The following is a 20,192-nucleotide window of genomic DNA, read 5'->3' as shown; positions in this document are numbered from 1 at the left end:
CGCTTAATTTTTTAAACCACAGCCAACTAGCCGGACTACCTTCATCAACGCCAAAACGAGGCTGGAACTCGGCTCACAGGACGCAGCAGGGGGTAAGAAAATGTTCATAAATGATATTGCTGATATGGGATGTCATACAGCTTCATGTCAAAAGAGGCGAACTATCCCTTTAAGCAGAATTAATTCAAATAATTAAAAAGTTCTTACAGGGAGCGTAAAACATGACCAAAGCGTGTTTTTTCTTCTTCACGGCTTCCCTGAAATCCTCCGATCCAAGATGGCTGACGCTGGATGGCTTGTCCTCCCAAGACTGCTCTGGAGGTGGAGGAGCCTGAGGGCTGCAGGGATGCGAGAGAGCCGAGCGAAATTACGTTTAAATGGGAGGAAAAACACCGCTTTACACAAGAAACGGAGCATGCATAGAGACATATTTCAGTAAAATGTGTTTAAAAACCAAATATTAACAGTGTTCACATTATTTTTTTGGCCTCTAACTGGGAGTAACTGTCCATCGTCGTCCTTTTAAAGCCTAAAAATGTCTCTGTTAGACAGACACTAAGAATGTATTCCTGCCTGTCAGGTGTGTGCGACTCACTTGTACATGAACTCGATTATCTTGTCTTTGCTCCGGAGATGCGGCAGCGTGTATTTCTCTTCGCCTCTCTCAAAATACTTAACTGTGGGGAAACCGGAGATCTTGAAGTGGTCCCCCACAGACTTGTGCACGGTGGTATCCACGGCTGCCAGGACTCCCGGACTCTGTGTGGAAGAGAGGCAAAGGCGGCGTTAACTCACTCCGAACTCAGTAAAATACAGTAACAGCTCCTAATTCCAGCCCATTTTACAAGCTGGTGTGTTTTTTGAGGGGAAAACTAAAAAATAAGTGTCTGTTTTTTACTGTTCATCAGCACCTCTTTACCGGAAGGCTCAGTTTCAGCTCCTGTCATCCATCTAAGCCAGAGATACTCATTGTGCGGCTCCTCAAGCTTTAATTAGTGGCTCGCACTCGCATAGTAGCTTATAACAATATGGTAACAATAACAATAAAAAATAAATAAATAACATACAGCGAATACTGCACAGTATTAAATATTTTTATTAAGGTTGCGTTTTTTGGAGTATTAAGTATTTTTATTAAGTATTAATTAAGGTTTAATGGTGTTTCCTAAAGGGGCTCTGTTAAACCTGGCAACGCAGCCCGCTTAAACCACCTCACACTTGACCGCAGAGCACGCTAGCTCCTTTAGCCAGCGCGAGATGCAGGCACAATGGATCGGTTTTTAATTAAAAAGGGCAAAAACCAGCACAAAAACCATGCTCATCCTGAATGTCTCACTATGATTACAACAACAAACTACAAATACAACATGAAGAAAGTCAAGGACATGCACGCCAGCTTCAGCTCATCCCAGTATTAAGGTAAATATGGTCTTAATTGAAAATGTATTGGCTGTGTTGTTTCTTTTTTTGTGGGATGTTTTATCTGTAGAAATGCATATTTGCAAAATGCATATTTTTGCATATTATATTTGCAAAAAGGGGACTTTAGTATGTTGTTGTAAAAGTGGCTCTTCCCTTGATTTTGCTCTGCCAATGTGGCTCTTGGGAAAAAAATAGTGAGCATCACTGATATCTGCACGATATCTCTTAATTTATCTGGACTGTTGCTTGTTTTTAAATTCATTTAAATTATTTTATTTGTTTCTCTTTATATTCTTTTATGTATTTTAATGCTTCTTCCACTCCCTGCTGCAATGCTTTTATTTTATGTGAAGCACTTTGAATTGTTTTGTACATGAAATGTGCAATACAAATAAATTTGATTTGAATTGATTTGATAAACGGCCTAGTTTGCTCCTGATTGGTCAAAAATGGTGAAAGAGATCCGCTCATTCAGTTTGAGGCGTACAAAGCCTGCATTTCCAACATAAAGGACAGTGCTGCTCCCACTCTTTAGTGAGGCTTCTTCAGCTCCACTGCAATAAAGAATTATTCAGTTTCAGTGACTTTAAACTGTTAAGCCGATTGACCTTGTCACATGCTCATAAAGTTATAAAAGACACCGAGGAGAACATGTGTGGAGAGACAATGAAGAGAAAAATAAACTAGAAAGAGCTGTTCCTGCGAAACAGCAATGAGAATGCTTATGAGCTGAATGGGGATAGCTGACCATGCTAAAAAAGCTGAAAATAGTTCAATTTTAGCAGTAAAAACTGTTGCTGAGGTATTGGTTGAAGGAATTTTGTGATTTTTGTGTACTACCAAACTTAACATTGGAGTTAGTCAGAGAATTTGATCTCGGTTCAAGGCTCATAGCTAAAATTCTGTAAATGTGAGCTCTTTAGTAGTTACATTGGCTGAAAGAGGACCATTTTTCCTACATTTTAAGGTATAATTTGTTTCTCTAAATTAAACTGTATGAAAGTTAGAGGAATTTGTTTGAAAAAACTGAAAAATTTGAAACTTATCAGCACGCACTCCACTGTGTTGCTCATTCATAAAAATCAAGAAGGAGCAAAATGTTCATTTTTTGAAACATATTTCAAAATTGGCTGAAGATTTGAAAAAGCTGAAACAATTGGTAATAGCTCAATGTCTTGTGACCCATTTAAAGTTTGAATGGTGTCTCCAGCTGAAAGCATGCAGAAGTAGTTGGAAAGAGGAGGATGATTTGGAAGAGCTGAAAGCAGTTTCCATTCATTCGAATGACAGGAAAATTTGAATAAAAGTTGAATATCTTAAAAAGTGTAAAAGTTAAAAACACCAAAAATGAAAGCAGGAATCTGCTGAAAGAGCTGAACGTTTTGATGCCAAAAATTGTAGAAATTGCCGAAAGTATGCAGGAGTAGTTGGGTGCCGAAAACTGGCGGAATAATGATAACAAAGAGAAACAGGAACTTAATAGTGAGAATGCCTTAAAGCATTCTCACAATGATATGCTGAATCTCAAAAGCTCAGGGTGAGAGCAGCCCCAGTCCGTCCATATTGGACAATGCCCAGGCTTCTCCCGTTGACCTCGAGCGCCGGGCAGAGAGCCACGAGGACGAGGTCCAAAAGCATCGGTCGGTGGGACGCTCATGGATGAGATAACTGCTGCAGTAACAGGCTGGAGGTTAACAGACCCTGCCCCGGGACGGGGGAGCGTTAAGCCAGCGCTGAGGACTGTTGGACAGCAGAGGCCAGGAACACACCCATCTAATTGGAAACATATCGAGAACTATTGGACAGCCTTACCAACGGCATGTTTCACTTCTATAATGTGGGATCATCGGGGTGTGTTAATGAGGCCGAGCTGCAGCGTGTAAGAGTGCGTGTTCTTTAGCGTGTAAAATCTGAAACGCACGGGCCTGTGGACACGCATGTCGCAGGCATCTAAACACAAGCAAAGGTCATAAACTTACATCTGCGCCCTGGTTGAGTATTTCAGCAGCTTCATCATACTCTGGCTTCATTTTCTTGCAGTGGCCACACCCTGAAAAACAAAAGATGCAGATTACAGCTGCGCCGATGATGTTTTTAGCTCAAAACTGGAACATTTTCTCTGCAAAAATCCTTTCTACACGTTGGGAGGAGAGACATTTTAACACAGAAAAGAGGCCTGGAAATCAGGATGCAACAGAAAAGGAGCAGAAAGACATATGTAGGAGCTATTTGTAAAGTTAGTTTTTGTTTTTTGGTTCTAGTTGTAAATTTAATTAGCTAATTATGAGTAACTTTATTTGATTAATTTCAGTGCTTTATTTAGATTAGATTTTTTGCTAATGTTCTTTGTGAGTTATTTGTTTAGAATATTTTGCTAATTGGGTCACACTGGGCACCTGGAGCACCAGCATGCACCTGGGTGGGCCAATGGTTTTTTACCAGGGAAAAGGAGAGAGCAGCAGGTTTTCTTTGTTCTTTTGTTTGTTTTATTGTTTTGAAATAAATCATCAGAAAACGCAAGAATTCATCTTGGACATTCATGTTCTTTTGCCTGCGTTAAACCACATCCCACATGGTGCATCAGTGGTCTTTTGATTTTCTTTGGTTTAAGTTTAATTTGTTTTTTATGGACAAATGGCCACTACAACATAAAACAGTTAGTGTATGCAAATAAATGTAACAAATGGACCAGTGCTGATGAGAGAGGAAAGTTAAAACACATTAATCAGCCGTTTTAGAACAACAACCTTGGAGAATACATAGACCAAGCCATTTAATGTTTAATGGTGTTTTCTCTGCACAGCGTTACATCCAACAAGCTGTCTGGTTGAATCTGTTTCTAAACAGCTGCGATTCCTCGGCGTCTTGCTGCTTCTCGCTGGTTTGTCAGAGGGAATCGCTGCTGGCGTGCTGCGCGTCAAACTGTAAACGAGACAAACGGGAGTCTCGTGTTCACGAGGTGAGTGAAGTTATTTCTCATTATTTACGACACTAAGGTGTCTTAGTGCAGTAAAATTCCTGGTTAATGTGTCTGCTTGTGCATTTTACCATCTCAGAAACATCAACAGAATTAAAGGTTTCCTCTCCCAAACAGAAACTCATCCATGCATTCATCTCCAGCAGACTCCATCACTGTAACGCTCTTTTAACTTGACTTCCCAAAAAGAGCATTAAACATCTGCAGCTCATCCAGAACGCTGCTGCTGGAGTTTTAACCCGGACTAAGAGATCTGAACACATCACAGCAGCTTTAAAAGAATAGAATAGATTTTAAAAGCCTGCTGATGGTTTACATCTGTGATATGTTCAGAGAATATAAAGCCAGCAGAGCTCTTAGATCCAAGGACTCAGGTCAGCTGGTCCAGTCCAGAGTCCAGACTAAACATGGAGAAGCAGCATTTAGCTGTTATGCTGCCAACAAGTGGAACAAACTGCCAGTGGAGATTAAACTTTCACCAAATGGAGACATTTTTAAATCCGGGTTAAAAACATTTCTGTTCTCATGTGTCTATGCATGAAATCTGCACGATATCTTTGAACTTATCTAGACTGTTGCTTGTTTTTAAATTCATTTAAATTATTTTATTTCTTTCTCTTTATATTCACTGGAAAAAAAATCAAAGTCTTACCAAGTATATTTGTCTCATTTCTAGTCAAAATATCTCATTACACTTAATATAAAACACAATTCCCTAACAAGTACCATTTCAGCCAGATATAGGGACTTGTTTGAAGACAATACATCTGGAATATCTTGTTAAATGAAAAAGTCTTGAAAACAAATTGTTTTGAGTCACATATCACATGAAACAAGCTTTTTTTGACATTTGAAGAAGTTTTTAAGCTAATTTCAAGATCACTTTTATCTCAAAAGTCCCAAATATCACATCTTATTTCAAGAAATCTTGACAAGCCGATTTTCACTAGTTCCATTGGCAGATTTTTTTGCTTATTTAAAGCAAAACGTTTCGTATTTTTTTTTTTTTTTTTTTACTTATTTTTGGAGGGGCATTTTTCTTTTGTTCTTTTATGTATTTTTAATGCTTCTTACACTCCCTGCTGCAATGCTTTTATTTTATGTGAAGCTCTTTAAATTGTTTTGTACATGAAATGTGCAACAAATAAATTTGATTTGATTTGATCAGGGTGGGAGGGTCGGGCAGCAGCCCGAAGAACATGCAGAGAAAACTTAACCGCCTCAAACTGTAGCTGGAAAAGAGTCGTGGTCGGTTGGTGTCGGACTGTCGTTGATAAGCATGCAAGCAGCTGCCAGGAAGGGGAAGCTGGGGTGTGTGGTCTGAGCAATGTCATGGAAAGTTTTCCCGAGGTCGCAGTTAAAGGAACATTCGCTAAACATCGCCGTGTGACATCAGTTACGGGTCACAGCCTGCGACCTTCAGTGAACTGGATAAATATAAAAATTGGCTGCACGCGGTCGGAGGAACATGATGGATGCATTTACCGCGAATTTAGCAAGAGGGTGTTACTGACAAACTGAGTGAGACTTATGTGGGAGTGGGTGAGGAGCAAAAAAGACAGAGAGACCGTTCGAAAGGGACCCGAGTACCTGAGGAAAACTGAATTACTTCTGTTACATTCTCTGTGTGGCTGTGAGAAGCATGACAGTCTGCACTGGAAAAAATGCCCCTCCAAAAATAAGTAAAAAAAACAATAAATACAAGACGTTTTTGCTTGAAATAAGCTAAAAAAATCTGCCAATGGAACTAGTGAAAATCGGCTTGTCAAGATTTCTTGAAATAAGATGTGATATTTGGGACTTTTGAGATAAAAGTGATCTTGAAATTAGCTTAAAAACCTCTTCAAATAAAAAAAAGAAGCTTGTTTATGTGAAATATGACTCAAAACAATTTGTTTTCAAGACTTTTTCACTTAACAAGATTTTCAAGATGTATTGTATTAAAACAAGTCCCTATATCTGGCTGAAATGGTACTTGTTAGGCAGTTGTATCTTATATCAAGTGTAATGAGAAATGAGACAAATATACTTGGTAAGATTTAGATTTGGCAGGACTGCTCCAGTTAGTGTCATGGGTGGGACAAACGCCAAGATGATGCCTGAGCCATTGATTGCCTCGAGTCTCCAGGCGTCTTCACAAACGTTCACACGTTGGATCTTGTTACCAAAACTTGATCATTCAAGTAAACAACTCACAGGTGAGCCTATACGACCCCTGCATCGGTCAGGTGAGTCAGTAACACACAGTTAACCTTAGCGTCCTGCAGTCCGAGGTGAAACATCTCCAGGAACCGGAAAAATAAGCCCAGTCGCCCTTATTCAAGCTCTGAGGATCACAGAGACCGGGATGACTGTGAATCCACACGGTTACGCGTCTGTGCAGACTTAAGATCGTGTTAAATTTAGACCGACGCATTGGTCTGTAGGTGAAATTCAACATCCATCTCAATGAAAACTGCTTTGACTGTTGCCTGTTTCTCCGTTTTACTAGCCCTTTTATTAAAAAAGCACCCGTTTGTTTCTTTTTCAATAAATCTGCCTGATCTCGGCGTGCTAAATATTACACAAACAGGGAGCGTCTCGCGTTGTATAAAACACACACGATATTAAACGCAGTATTTGTGCTGTTTGATGGGGATGAGCAGCGTGCCCGGAGGATGAGTTAAAGAAACCTGGTACTTTTCCAAACCTGCTAAATTGCCCTTGTCATAACAGTTCAGGAATTCCTTTCTTCAATATATACAATGAAGAACCGGTGCAGGTTATAAATCAAGTGCAATAAGCCTTGTCGGAAATAAAAGAGTCGGTGTGGCGTGCGATCGTGCAGATTGTGCCGAGGCTTATCGCTGAAACAGAGTGACTGAGAGGACCTTGTCTGACCCTTCAAAGTGAAGAGCAAACGTCCGTCCTGCGCTCTGCGTCAGCCCAGCTCTGCATTCAGAATAAGTGATGCATGAGGAGCACGGTCAGTGTGGGAGTGTGGGGGGATGGGGAGGCTCACAGGACAACACACTGAACGTTGCCAATTCAGACTTAAAGGGATAGTTCGCCTCTTTTGACATGAAGCTGTATGACATCCCATACCAGCAATATCGTTTATGAACATTTTCTTACCCCCTGCTGCGTCCTGTGAGCCGAGTTCCAGCCTCGTTTTGGCGTTGACGAAGGTAGTCCGTCTAGTTGGCTGGGGTCACTCCAGAAAAAGTCAGACCTCACAATCGCTTGGCCCTATTTTCTCTCCCTTCGTATCACTGCGTGCTGTGTAGACCAAAGTGCAGACCGAGCAGTAAACACGGTAACAGGCGCGGCTGTCGGCAGCACGAAGTGATACGAAGGGAGAGCAAATAGTGCCAAGCGATTGTGAGGCTGAAAACCCATCTCTTCAGGAAACACTACCCAGATCCGCCCTCTTAGGACATCACCCGTTTCGTCCTAGCTCCTTACGCACTTATTTGTTTTCTAAATTGTCTTCCCATTTGTCTAGGTACCTAACTTACCGCACTTACTCTAGCACTAGTTATGCTCTTAGCTGTTTGATTTTGGAAGGAAATGCACTTATGATTTCTTGTGACCTGAAGTTCTTTTGCCTACCGATGTGGAACACACTTATTGTATGTCGCTTTGGATAAAAGCGTCTGCAGAATGACCGTAATGTAATGTAATGTGAGGTCTGACTTTTTCCTGGAGAACGATTTTGTGATGCAAATGTATTACTCTTTTGAACGCATATTGTTTTGAGAAGCAAAACGCTTTATTTTTTAAACCCCAGCCAACTAGCCGGACTACTTTCGTCAACGCCAAAACGAGGCTGGAACTCTGCTCACAGGACACAGCAGGAGGTCAGAAAATGTTCATAAATGATGTTGCTGATATGGGATGTCATACAGCTACATGTCAAAAGAGGCGAACTATCCCTTTAATGTGGGGGAGCTGTGGTAAAAATGGATGCATCAGAGATGAGTTGCCTCTTCTTTACGGTGGATTATAGAGCTACTTGCTAAGTGAGCAGTCAGGACAAACACACCCAACGGTGTCCTGATGCACCAGCTGAAGGTAAAACACAAAAACCTCACGCTCAGACTTCATTCCCATCATTAACGTCTCCACTGAAACGACATTCTCATCCTCCGACGTGCCGCTGGGCCTTTTTTTCGAACAGCATCCAGAGAGGAACTTTTGTTTTGGCTCACTTTGGGAAAACAGAGCATTCAATTGGAGGGTTTGTAAGAAGCTGCACGCACAACTCCCCGCCGTGCCGTCCAGAGGACAGCGAGAACAGACAGAAATGCAAGCTGATTGTGTTGGTTGGGAGACGATTAATCTCACTCTGACAGCAGGGCCATTAGGAAACTGCACTGAAGCAGCAAAGCAGGACATCTCTGTGTGCCTGCGTATGGGAGACAGATATGTTGTGTAATTGTGTGCAATAAATGTTTTGCCATCGTGTGAAATACGCCTTTGATGGGTCACGGGTACACAGACGTGTGTGTGTGTGAGCGGGTGAGCCGACGATGTTTGATGCAGTTTGTTTCAGCCGACTGCCCTTGAAGTGAGCAGGTTGATGACTGGCTGCTGTCCGCGGGGTGAGGAAAGTGCAGCAGAAGCATCTGTGAAGCTGTGACACCACGGCGGGGAGCAGAGGAGGAGCAGTGGGCTCCCAGCGTTGCTCAGAAACTCACTCTTACCTTTTTATCCTGCATATTCAGGTGGAAAATGGTGGAAAAAAAAAAGGTTGCTGCATCACCGGGGGATGGAGGGCGAGCACGGAGAGTTAGTCAGCATAATTTCTCAGCCACTTCATTAAAACCACTTAAAGGTGAACTGATAGTTACGGGCAATAAATCTGTACAGAAACCAGGTGTGGTTCCAGCTTTTATGGCAGTTTGGAACTGAAACAGTGTGGAGTGGGACCAGCTCAGTATGCAGCCTACCGTCTCTTTGGTTGTCATTTTAAACCATTGATGCATCATATCTTTTAACTTATCTGGACTGTTGCTTGTTTTTAAATTCATTTAAATGATTGTATTTGTTTCTCTTTATATTCTTTTATGTATATATATATATATATATATATATATATATCAATTATATATATATATTTTTTTTTCAATGCTTCATCCACTCCCTGCTGCAATGCTTTTATTTAATGTAAAGCACTTTGAATTGTTTGTACATGAAATGTGCTATACAAATAAATTTGATTTGATTTGATTCTGACCCTCTTGTGCCACCGAGGTCCCAAATGTCTGATAATGACACAAGGAAGACTTAAAAAAAGGACTCTTTCCTCACGTTATGCATGTTCTGTTAGTGGTACGGTCCAAAGTCAGCAGGAGAAACCATCCTGCTGACTCGAGTATAAACTAAGCAAGGACAGATGCACAATGGTCACGCAGGTCTGCCAGCTGCTATTTAAAGTCTGAGGAAGAGGCTGAAATACGCCATTTTGGATTAAAGCAACATTCAATTATCAAAGTAAAAGTGAATCAGAATTACAGAAACTATAAGTTTTATTTCTTTCATTTAAAAGATCTCTGACACACACAGAAAAACCTTCTTCCTCTTTAGCTCTACACACTGATGGATGGAACCCGTTTAATGTCAGCTTTGTGCTACAGTGCAATGATTATTTCTGTCCTACGCTGGGAAGTGTACGTCTAATCTGTGCTAACCAACGACATTCATCCAGAAGGAGAAATTATTTTGTGCAAACCCCCGAAAAAAGCCACACTGGTGCCGACATGTACCGCCAACCAGAGGTGGGTAGTAACGAGTATGTTTTTGAAAAAATTTTACTTCTAGGAGTAGTTTTAAATCACTCTACTTTTTACTTTTCCTTGAGTAGATGTGTGCAGCAGAAACTGTCCTCTTACTCCGCTACATTAGGCTACAATGAGCTGGTTACTTTTCTTCTTACCTCTTTGGTATTCTACGCCTCATTATTTTTATCCCCCCGCGTACGCCTCATTTTAATGTTTTATTCTGACAGAGAGAGAGACTTCCGCCAAAGGCTCTACCACCTGACTGTGTTCCACCAATCAGACGTAGCCGTGCAGTCTGGTCACGTGACCGTACTCAATCTCAGCGGCGGGACGGGTTAGCTTTACAGTTTACAGTCGTAGCAAACAAACAAAGAAACAGATGAAAAATGTCAGGATCAACGGTGGGAAATGAGGACGCAGACGAGGCCTCATACTGAAAGCATGTTTACCTTACAAAGAGTGAGAAACAGCAGCTACATTATGTGTCTTCTGTATCAACCAAAACAAACGCACATTTCAGCAGAAACTCAACATCTAACTTGAGGAAACATGTAGCGCTAAGTTTCCTAAACTCGTTTTTTTCCCACATGGATAGGTCAATGTTTGTTTTTTAGGTTACATATGGGTTACATATGTTTTAAACATTTCCTAAGTCTCTTTTATTTTTTTATTGAAGTTCTTGAAATTACCTGGATTATTTTAATGTAAGCTATTTTGTAATTAATTAATTCATTTGAATTTATTTTATCAATTGGATGAACTCTAATTTGCCTAAAGATGATTATTTAGTATTTTTGTCTGTCTGATTGAATGCTTGTGTTAACAAATAAATCAGACGTTACTCAACAGTTACTCAGTACTTGAGTAGTTTTTTCACCAAGCACTTTTTTTTACTCTTACTCAAGTAATTATTTGGATGACTACTTTTTACTTTTACTTGAGTACAATTTTTGGCTGCTCTACCCACCTCTGTCGCCAATCTAAGCTCTGCTACAGACCAAGCATGCCGCCATATGGCCAAGGAACCCCAAGAAAGACAATGCTCCATATTGTGCTGCAAGAACAGCTTAAGAAACATGAAATGTGACAGAGAGCATCACCAGCTGACGTAACCTAAAGGCTCCCTTAGATCCCGGGCAAATGGAGAATCCACAAGACACGCAGGAACCAGCTGGGTCCACGGGGCGTCCCCCACCTTCAACCCACAGGACCCTCAGCCCCAAAGGTACAGTCTCTGAGACGAGTGGAACTTTTAAACCCCTTTAACAGTACAGTTTTAGCTATAAATGATAAGAAAGTGGATGCATTTGAATTCATTCCTCCAGGGTTGAGACTGAGATGAGCACAGAGGGGAAGGAAGCAGATGGTGCAACGGGCGGGGAGGTTAATACCAGGAGGAGGTGATGGAGGCAGCAGAGGTGAGTAAAACACACACACAAAAAAAGAAAACATCCAGAAATCATTGCAGCACTTTTAAGATCGTTTCATTTGACAGAGAATGTTCTTACGCAATAAATAATTTAGAGCCTCACGTCACATTCATCAACAATGAAGTCTCCTTCAGACATAAAGGAGGGCTTTGTTACAGTAAAACAATCTGGAAGTGGGAGAAAAAGCTGGCAGGCCTACAAAGTTGTGCGTAACAACAGAGGACGTGTGTGGCGTGCGAAGAAAAATGGATTGTGGAAATGAAAAATGACGGACACGCTTACATGAACCATATGGCAACAATATGAGGTGTTCTTCACAAGCACGGAGCCGTGTGTGATAGATAGTGTGACAGATAGCATTGTGAGCAGTAACATTACTTCAGCCAGCTTGGCTCGGGGTTTGTTTTTCATTTCCAGTCTTTCTTTGGTTACTTTTCCCCAACAGACTGTTAATACTGAGCATGACAGCGAAACTATGATGTTATCTGTGTGACTAAATAACAGCCGAACCCGGGGGAGAGTGGAAGCGAATATGTTCTGTGGCAGGAGAGAGCGAGAAGCTCCTCCGACACACTGCTGCACATGTTTTAAAGGAGAAAATATTATCTTGATGGTGCAAAAAGAGGCCCGTTAAAGGACAGGAAGGGGAAAAACTGAACATGAAGCAAAACAGCGAGGAACACCGTTGTGCTCGTTTCATCCTGATGATGAAATCATCTTTTCGTGGCGTTATGGCCTCAGCTCTGACCAAACATAGTGGCTGTGTTCGAAACTGCATACTTCTCCTACTACTCCTACTAACTTTTTGAGTTAGTATGCGAGTTTGAGTAAGCGAGAAGTTCCCAGATGCATACTGGATTCGCTTTCCCTATGATAAAAGGCAACGGGTATTTTATTTTGTGAAAATAACCGGAAGTGCGTTGCTCACTGCGGCTAGCTTTAGCAGCGCCGAATTCGTGGGAACAAAATTGTAAATAGCCGGTATTTTGTCAGGTTTTCAACACGTTGGGGATCTAAACGACTACTTTCTCACCTGAAAATGTTTCAAATGTTGCTAAAGTTTACAGAGTTTAGAGCTTAAGCGAAATCAGCTTCAGGCCGGCTGATTTCGGCTCGGGCAGGAGCGAAATGCATTGTGGGTAAACGCTCTGCATACTGTCTGATCGATGAGTATACCGTATGGAAGTATGTGGTTTCGAACACAGCCAGTCTTTTAGTCACTCCGCTAACGTTCGATGTGTTAAAACGTTTTGTTTTAGTTGATAAAAACTGTAAATCAAGTTTCAGACGTGATTCAGAATCCGTCGTTTTTTCATTACTCACAGGGGGCGTAAAACATGACCAGGGCAGCAGGATGTTCCTCCAGGAAGCTGTCAAAGGAGTCATCGGTCAGGTGGAAGACCGGGGAGTCCGACTCCGCCCACGGCACCTCGGGGGTCTTCGGCTGGGGGGGCTGGGGGCTGAAACCGGAGGGGAAGAGAGGTAAGACACATGTTACAGAGCAGGCTGATTCCAGCTGGCTGATAATTTATATAGAGGGAAAAAAAAAAGTATAAATCAGACACAGCTGGAGCTCGCCCTCCACCCGCATGTCACCATGTGGACAGAAGAAGCCCCACCTCGATGACAGCGTGCAGCGCTGCGAAAGCCAAGACCGAGCGGACAAAGACGCAAACAAGAGCATACTCCTCACGCTTGTACACAAACACGTCATCTTTCAGAAAAAAGCCCCAAAAAAGATTTTAAAAACACAGAACTGGGGCCGCTGAAGCTCCAAGAAGTCCTATAAGGTTACGCCATCTGTCTGACATAAAGTTAGAATAACATATAAAAGTTCTAATCAATCATCAGTATAATACTTAAGTGGCTCTCAGCTTTAATCAAGCAGGGGTTCAATGATAACAGCTCCTTATATCATTTCCCTTTGGGATAAATAAAGTATATCTTCATTAAATATAACATTATTTCATTTAATTAATATCTAAAACCTTTTCTGCTAATGTGGCAGGATAACGAACTCTGAAATGAGCTCTGAAAGCAGTGAGACAGACCATAATTAGGTTGGAAAAAGCAAACAAATCCATCACAGAGAGAAAATTGGAACATTAGGAGCGTCCAAACAAAGCGTTTGGTGTGCAGTGCGACTGAAAAAGGCCTCGAACACGACAGTGGTGGATACCTGCACACACACAGAATTATTCACCACAAAGTGCAAACCATTCAGAAGCCCCGACAATAAAAGGACAGATTAGATTCAGTCCAAAAGCATCTTAAAAAGCCGACTGGAAGAGTCTAATCTAAGCTCAACCTGCAACAGAATGACCCCAATGAAAAAGGTCACAGTTTGAATAAAGCTATGAAAGACATGTTTCAGTGGGATGGCCAGAGGTAGTAACGAGTTACATTTACTTGAGTAAGTTTTTGAAAAAATTATACTTCTAGGAGTAGTTTTAAATCACTATACTTTTTACTTTTCCTTGAGTAGATGTGTGCAGCAGAAACTGTCCTCTTACTCCGCTACATTAGGCTACAATGAGCTGGTTACTTTTCTTCTTACCTCTTTGGTATTCTACGCCTCATTATTTTTATCCCCCCGCATACGCCTCATTTTAATGTTTTATTCTGACAGAGAGAGAGACTTCCGCCAAAGGCTCTACCACCTGACTGTGTTCCACCAATCAGACGCAGCCGTGCAGTCTGGTCACGTGACCATACTCAATCTCAGCGGCGGGACGGGTTAGCTTTACAGTTTACAGTCGTAGCAAACAAGCAAAGAAACAGATGAAAAATGTCAGAATCAACGGTGGGAAATGAAGACGCAGACGAGGCCTCATACTGAAAGCATGTATACCTTACAAAGAGTGAGAAACAGCAGCTACATTATGTGTCTTCTGTGTCAACCAAAACAAACGGACATTTCAGCAGAAACTCAACATCTAACTCGAGGAAACATGTAGCGGTAAGTTTCCTAAACTCGTTTTTTTCCCCCATGGATAGGTGAATGTTTGTTTTTTAGGTTACATATGGGTTACATATGTTTTAAACATCTCCTAAGTCTCTTTTATTTTTTATTGAAGTTCTTGAATTTACCTGGATTATTTTAATTTAAGCTATTTTGTAATTAATTAATTCATTTTAATTTATTTTATCAATTGGATGAACTCTAATCTGCCTAAAGATGATTATTTAGTATTTTTGTCTGTCTGATTGAATGCTTGTGTTAACAAATAAATCAGACGTTACTCAACAGTTACTCAGTACCGGCCGGCTCGTCACGTCACACACTGACAACGAAGCACAGCGGACTGAAAGGAGGAGGAACGTTCTGCAGCCGCCGGATCTCAGATTAGTCGAGAAGAAAAAGAAACCGACTCTCAGAGTCTGTGGAAGCATCTCAGGGAGAAACCCAGATTTCTTTAGTGGTGTTAATGGGCTTTAGGCTTCAGGCACATTTTATTTATGGCTATGATCATTTGGCCAATTAAATGGGAACTGGCCCGCACTTACATAGTGGTTATCAGCCTTGTCTGGGTTCAACAAAGGGCTTTAAAATGTGTTTTTCACCCTTAAGGCCTTCTTATTCCATTCATACATATATATGCATTCTATTTATCTGCATATCAGGGTAAATGTGGGGTTCTGCAGCCTGCACCAGGACACTTTGACAGGGGAAACTGTGGATTGAAGGACATTTGAGCACCTGAAAAAGAGGGTTTTTAAATCTCATAAACCCTATTTATTTGTGAACACCCTCAATTAAAGCAAAGAGCCTGCAGTGCAAACCTAAACTCATCATTTCTTGATGATATTACAGCTACAATAATAAAAAAAAGTTCCCTTTGGAACCCCTTTACTGCCGACCTCTCAGTCCATTTCCTGCTTTGAATGTCTGGAGCACTTAAAGGTCACGATGAAGAGCCGTTTTCTTGAACTTGGTGTACAACTCCTGCCAGAAAATGATTTATCTCAGAAGAACCAGTGGAAAAAGTGAAACTGAGGTGGGAATTGAAAAAAAAAAAAAAAAAGAGAGAGACTTTGGACTCTGGAGAAGGAGTTTGGGGGGTTTTCAGGACCGTTTTCATCAAAAAAATCCTTTTCAGCTTTTTCTCATCAGATGAAAGAAATCCTCTGACATGACAAACTGTAAATGTGATGATGAGGCACCAGGACACTCCTCCATCTTTCTGCCACGTGGAACGCATTTATGTGCAAATGAAAAAAATCTGCATTTAATGGTCGAGATGAGTCCGTTGGTGCCAAACTCTGCTGAAACCATCATATCTTTACAATAAGAACAGATTTAACTGCATTCAGGATTATCTTTTAGTTAAAACATTTGCATTATTCCTTCAGTTTTGACCACCTTGGAGCTTTTAAATTACACTCCTGGGCCCTAAATAAGCAGAGTAGTAAAAGCCTAAGACTGAGAAGGGAGCTGAAAGAATGCCGGGCTAAAAAACAAACAAAAAAAAACACTGCAGCCAGAGAACATCTTCTGCTGGTCTCGCTGCTTGAAATTTAAGGTTTAAGGACACGAGCAGGTCGTCCTCACAGAGGAATAATGCAGATTTATGGTGAGACAGCAGCTGCACTTACTTCTTCAGCCAGTCTGCGATATCCTTGGCTGTCGCTCCGTAGTTTTCATAGTGATACAGGAACTTCCCCTTCCTGAAAGAGAGCAGAAGAGCCTGGTTACTTCCAAACTATCATTCAGTCATGACAGTCATCTGAGGTTGGACAAACAAATCAACAATGTCTTCAGGACTAGTTTTTTCCAGCTGCGTCTCCTGGCCAAAGTTAAAATGTTTTTAAGTGGTCATGACCTTGAGAAAGCCATCCATGCCCCAATAAGTGCAAGGTCAGACTATTACATGCTCTTAATGTCGGCGTCTCCCAGCCTTAGTCATGCCTTAGTCTTCACTCAGCCGCCTTCAGCTGGTGCAGAACGCTGCTGCCCGTCTTTAACCAACACCAACAGACGTGTGCACATCACTCCTGTTCTTAACTCCTTCTGTTGGCTTCCTGTCCTTTATAGAACTGATTTTAAACTTTTAATGTTTGTTTTTAAAAGCTCTTAACGGCCTCGCCCCATCGTATTTATCTGAGCTTTTAACATTCCTGGTAGAGCTCTGAGGTCAACAGATCAGTTTCTGCTGGAAGTGCCCAGGTCAGAATACAAACCCTGGGGTGAGCGAGCCTTTTCCCAAAGCTGCCCCCAGGCTCTGGAATAAGCCCCCCGTCCAGCTGCGTCTTATTTCTGACCTGGGCCTCTTCAGATCTAGGCTAAAAACCTACTTATTACCTCCGCCAAGGAGGTTATGTGATCGCCCGAGTTTGTCTGGATGTTTGTTCGTCTGTTCGTGCTGCAATCTTGCGACCTGCCACAAGGTGGCGCGACCTCAAGGTGCCAAAGGCAAACAGAGCCAAAGCCAAACAGAATGCATATTGCGCGGATTTGCTCTAATTAGCACAACAAAAGATTGCAACGGCAAGCCAGTGTGCATAACTGCATATAGCATAATGAGAACGGCGAACACTGCTTCCCGACAGAACATTATAATAATAATAATAATATTAATAATAATTAATAACGGTAAACACTGCTGTTCAATAATGAATAGGGAGAAGGGAATGCCTCTTCTCTGACAGCGCCAAAGAACAAGTAGCCCACATCAGGAACGTATGTCCATACATGGCTCGCTATCCACAGGTAGGTTGGCGGTTGGCGGAGGTCTACACTCTCTGAGTGCATTTCTAGTTTAGGATTGCTTTTAATACCCAGTAGTATGATGACACTTTTATCTTATTTTATCTTAATCGATTTTGTTGTATTTTATTGCTTTCACTGTTCTTTTATTGTTTTTACTTATTCTTCTCTTTATTTATTACCTGCTGTAAAGCCCTTTGGTACACCGTAAGGATTGTCTGTAAAGGGCTGTATAAATAAAAATACATTTACATTCAACAAAAAGGACAGAAGTGTGGCTTCTGCTGCTCACAGTTTTAAAACAGCAGTTACCTTTGGATTCAGTCATTTTTCTTTATTTTAAAGGCATACCACACCATTACTTGTCTTTTCGCACTCATCACGAAGTGTTCAAAAGTGAATCTGAGAAGCTTGAAATGACTAATAATAACCCAAAGCAACCGTTTCCAAAGCTGCTTCTGTTTCTTTCAGCATCTTTATCCGTCCATCCGTTTTCTACCAGATATCTGGCTCCAGATCACAGGGTTAACCCCAGAACTCACTGTTCCCCGGCTGCCTCCTCGAAATCTTCCCGAGGGACACAAAGGTGTTCGCAACCAAGGACAGAGACATAAACTCTTGGGCAACCTGAGCCAAACCTTCGTAACGAGCTCAGCTCGATGCAAACAGCGTCCTGAAACAGTTACTTATTCACTTCTTTTAAATGCACATGGAGCTAGAAAAAGCATCTTTACTCTGCCTCACAGGGACCAGCCTGTCAGGGATGGGCTGGATCAACACTTTTATAGGTCAGCCTTCAGATACACGTGAGACAGTTCTCTCAGAACCAGTAAGATATGATTTCTCATCTTTTCCTGCTGAGCCGACACGGAGGAAACCTGGAAATCCAGGTTGCATCGGGTGGACACAAAACACAGGAAGTTAGTTACAGTCACAGCTGTAATAAGGCGACACACTTTCTATGAGCAGAACTACTCAAAGCCAAAGGAATTTATTCAGTGTGGTGCAAACGGTCCTGATGAAAAGTTTGTTTTATATTTTAAGCTTAACAGTGGTGAGTGACCTGTGGTAATGCATTTACAATGAGCTGCAGGCACCTCCTCAGCTCCAGATTCAAAACTTAAGCTGATTTTCTTTACGGGAATGAGTTTATCTTTTCCATTCTCTGCAGCTAAATGAAGGCAGGAGAGCGGACACGGTGGCTCGGCCCGGTGCCGAAGGACTGGCGTTCAGACGTTGAGTGGTACTGCAAACACAGAGGGGGGGGTGACAGACCCCGAGGCACAGAGCGGACACCATTAAAGGTGATACGTGATTATCCAGACTGGATCTGGAGCTTTAAATTAACCGACTTCCACGGTGAAAGTGGCCGATCAGTGCGATTTACGGCCAAACCAACTGTTCCCTCGCTCCATCTCTGCTGCTGTAAAGTAACAAAGAAACATCACAAAGCCTGGAAATCTGGACAAAAAGGCCATTTTGCTCCGTTTTTTTTTTTCATACAAAGCGAGGATTAAAGGGATAGTTTGCCTCTTTTTGACATGAAGCTGTATGACATCCCATATCAGCAACATCATTTATGAACATTTTCTTACCCCCTGCTGCGTCCTGTGAGCCGAGTTCCAGCCTCGTTTTGGTGTTGATGAAGGTAGTCCGGCTAGTTGGCTGGGGTTTAAAAAATAAAGCGTTTTGCTTCTCAAAACAATATGCGTTCAACAGAGTAATACATTTGCATCACAAAATCCTTCAACAGAAAAAGTCAGACCTCACAATCGCTTGGCTCTATTTTCTCTCCCTTCGTATCACTACCTGCTGTGTAGACCGTGCAGTAAACACCGTAACAGGCGCGGCTGTCGGCAGCAGGCAGTGATTCGAGGGGAGAAAAAATAGCACCAAGCGATTGTGAGGTCTGACTTTTCCTGGAGAACGATTTTGTGATGCAAATGTATTACTCTTTTGAACGCATATTGTTTTGAGAAGCAAAACGCTTTATTTTTTAAACCCCAGCCAACTAGCCGGACTACCTTCATCAACACCAAAACGAGGCTGGAACTCGGCTCACAGGACGCAGCAGGGGGTAAGAAAATGTTCATAAATGATATTGCTAATATGGGATGTCATACAGCTTCATGTCAAAAGAGGCGAACTATCCCTTTAAGTTAACCGACTTCCACAGTGAAAGTGGGCGCTCAGGGTTCGATCGGTGCGATTTACGGCCAACCAACTGTTCCCTCGCTCCATCTCTGCTGCTGTAAAGTAACAAAGAAACATCACAAAACCTGGAAATCTGGACAAAAAGGCCATTTGGCAGTCTGACAGTCTCTGTTTTTCTTTTTTGTTTTCATACAAAGCGAGGATAAAGAAGCCGAAAATGTTTTATTTACACAGTTTAAGATGAGCCGAACTCTCCGGCAATGAGCCGCCTTAATCTGCAGGACTGAACTCGGGAAAGACCTTGAAAAGTTTGCCTCGTGGCGGGTGCAGTCCTGAGATAACTCCGACGGTGTTGATGCCGATTCACCCTGCAGTTATTAGCTGCTGTTTATCAGTGATGGGCTCATTACTGAAGCCGATGGGCTCCGATGGTCATTAGCTCGCTCTGCGCTGACACTAATGCACTCCCGGCTAACGGACTGGATCTGACTCGGCTGCACGCAAGTGCACGAGCACGCACGTGCACACATATAGCAAGCAGCACACAGTTACTGACCACAGAGGCACTTAATCAGTCTCGGCCTAATTAAAAGGCCAGACTCGAATAAAGGAAAGTGTTAAGTGGAAATGGGGATGATAAAGCAAGTGAAGGAGAAGTAAGAGGCGCAGGATACTGGCACCCCGGCAGTCTGATGGTGAGGAAGCATTAAGCACAGAGCTGGAATGTCCATAGTTTGACC

The 20,192-nt window shown here is 42.0% G+C and overlaps 1 protein-coding gene across 2 annotated transcripts in view; it reads right to left on the bottom strand.

Moving 5' to 3' along the window:
• Positions 1 to 20,192, bottom strand: part of pdia5 (protein disulfide isomerase family A, member 5) — a 67,978-nt gene that overhangs the window by 14,086 nt on the left and 33,700 nt on the right. For both annotated transcript variants that reach the window (XM_075479981.1, XM_075479982.1), the window contains 5 exons: positions 16,188 to 16,259; positions 12,915 to 13,051; positions 3,402 to 3,472; positions 596 to 759; positions 208 to 338 (listed from right to left, as the gene is read on the bottom strand). In XM_075479981.1, the coding sequence (XP_075336096.1) occupies positions 208 to 338; positions 596 to 759; positions 3,402 to 3,472; positions 12,915 to 13,051; positions 16,188 to 16,259 (575 nt within the window). The remainder of the gene's footprint in view (positions 1 to 207; positions 339 to 595; positions 760 to 3,401; positions 3,473 to 12,914; positions 13,052 to 16,187; positions 16,260 to 20,192) is intronic.

This window comes from Odontesthes bonariensis, chromosome 12, assembly GCF_027942865.1.
Source record: "Odontesthes bonariensis isolate fOdoBon6 chromosome 12, fOdoBon6.hap1, whole genome shotgun sequence".
NCBI lineage: Eukaryota > Metazoa > Chordata > Actinopteri > Atheriniformes > Atherinopsidae > Odontesthes > Odontesthes bonariensis.
Note: the sequence above shows the minus strand (reverse complement) of the source record. Positions and strands in the feature narration are given on the sequence as shown.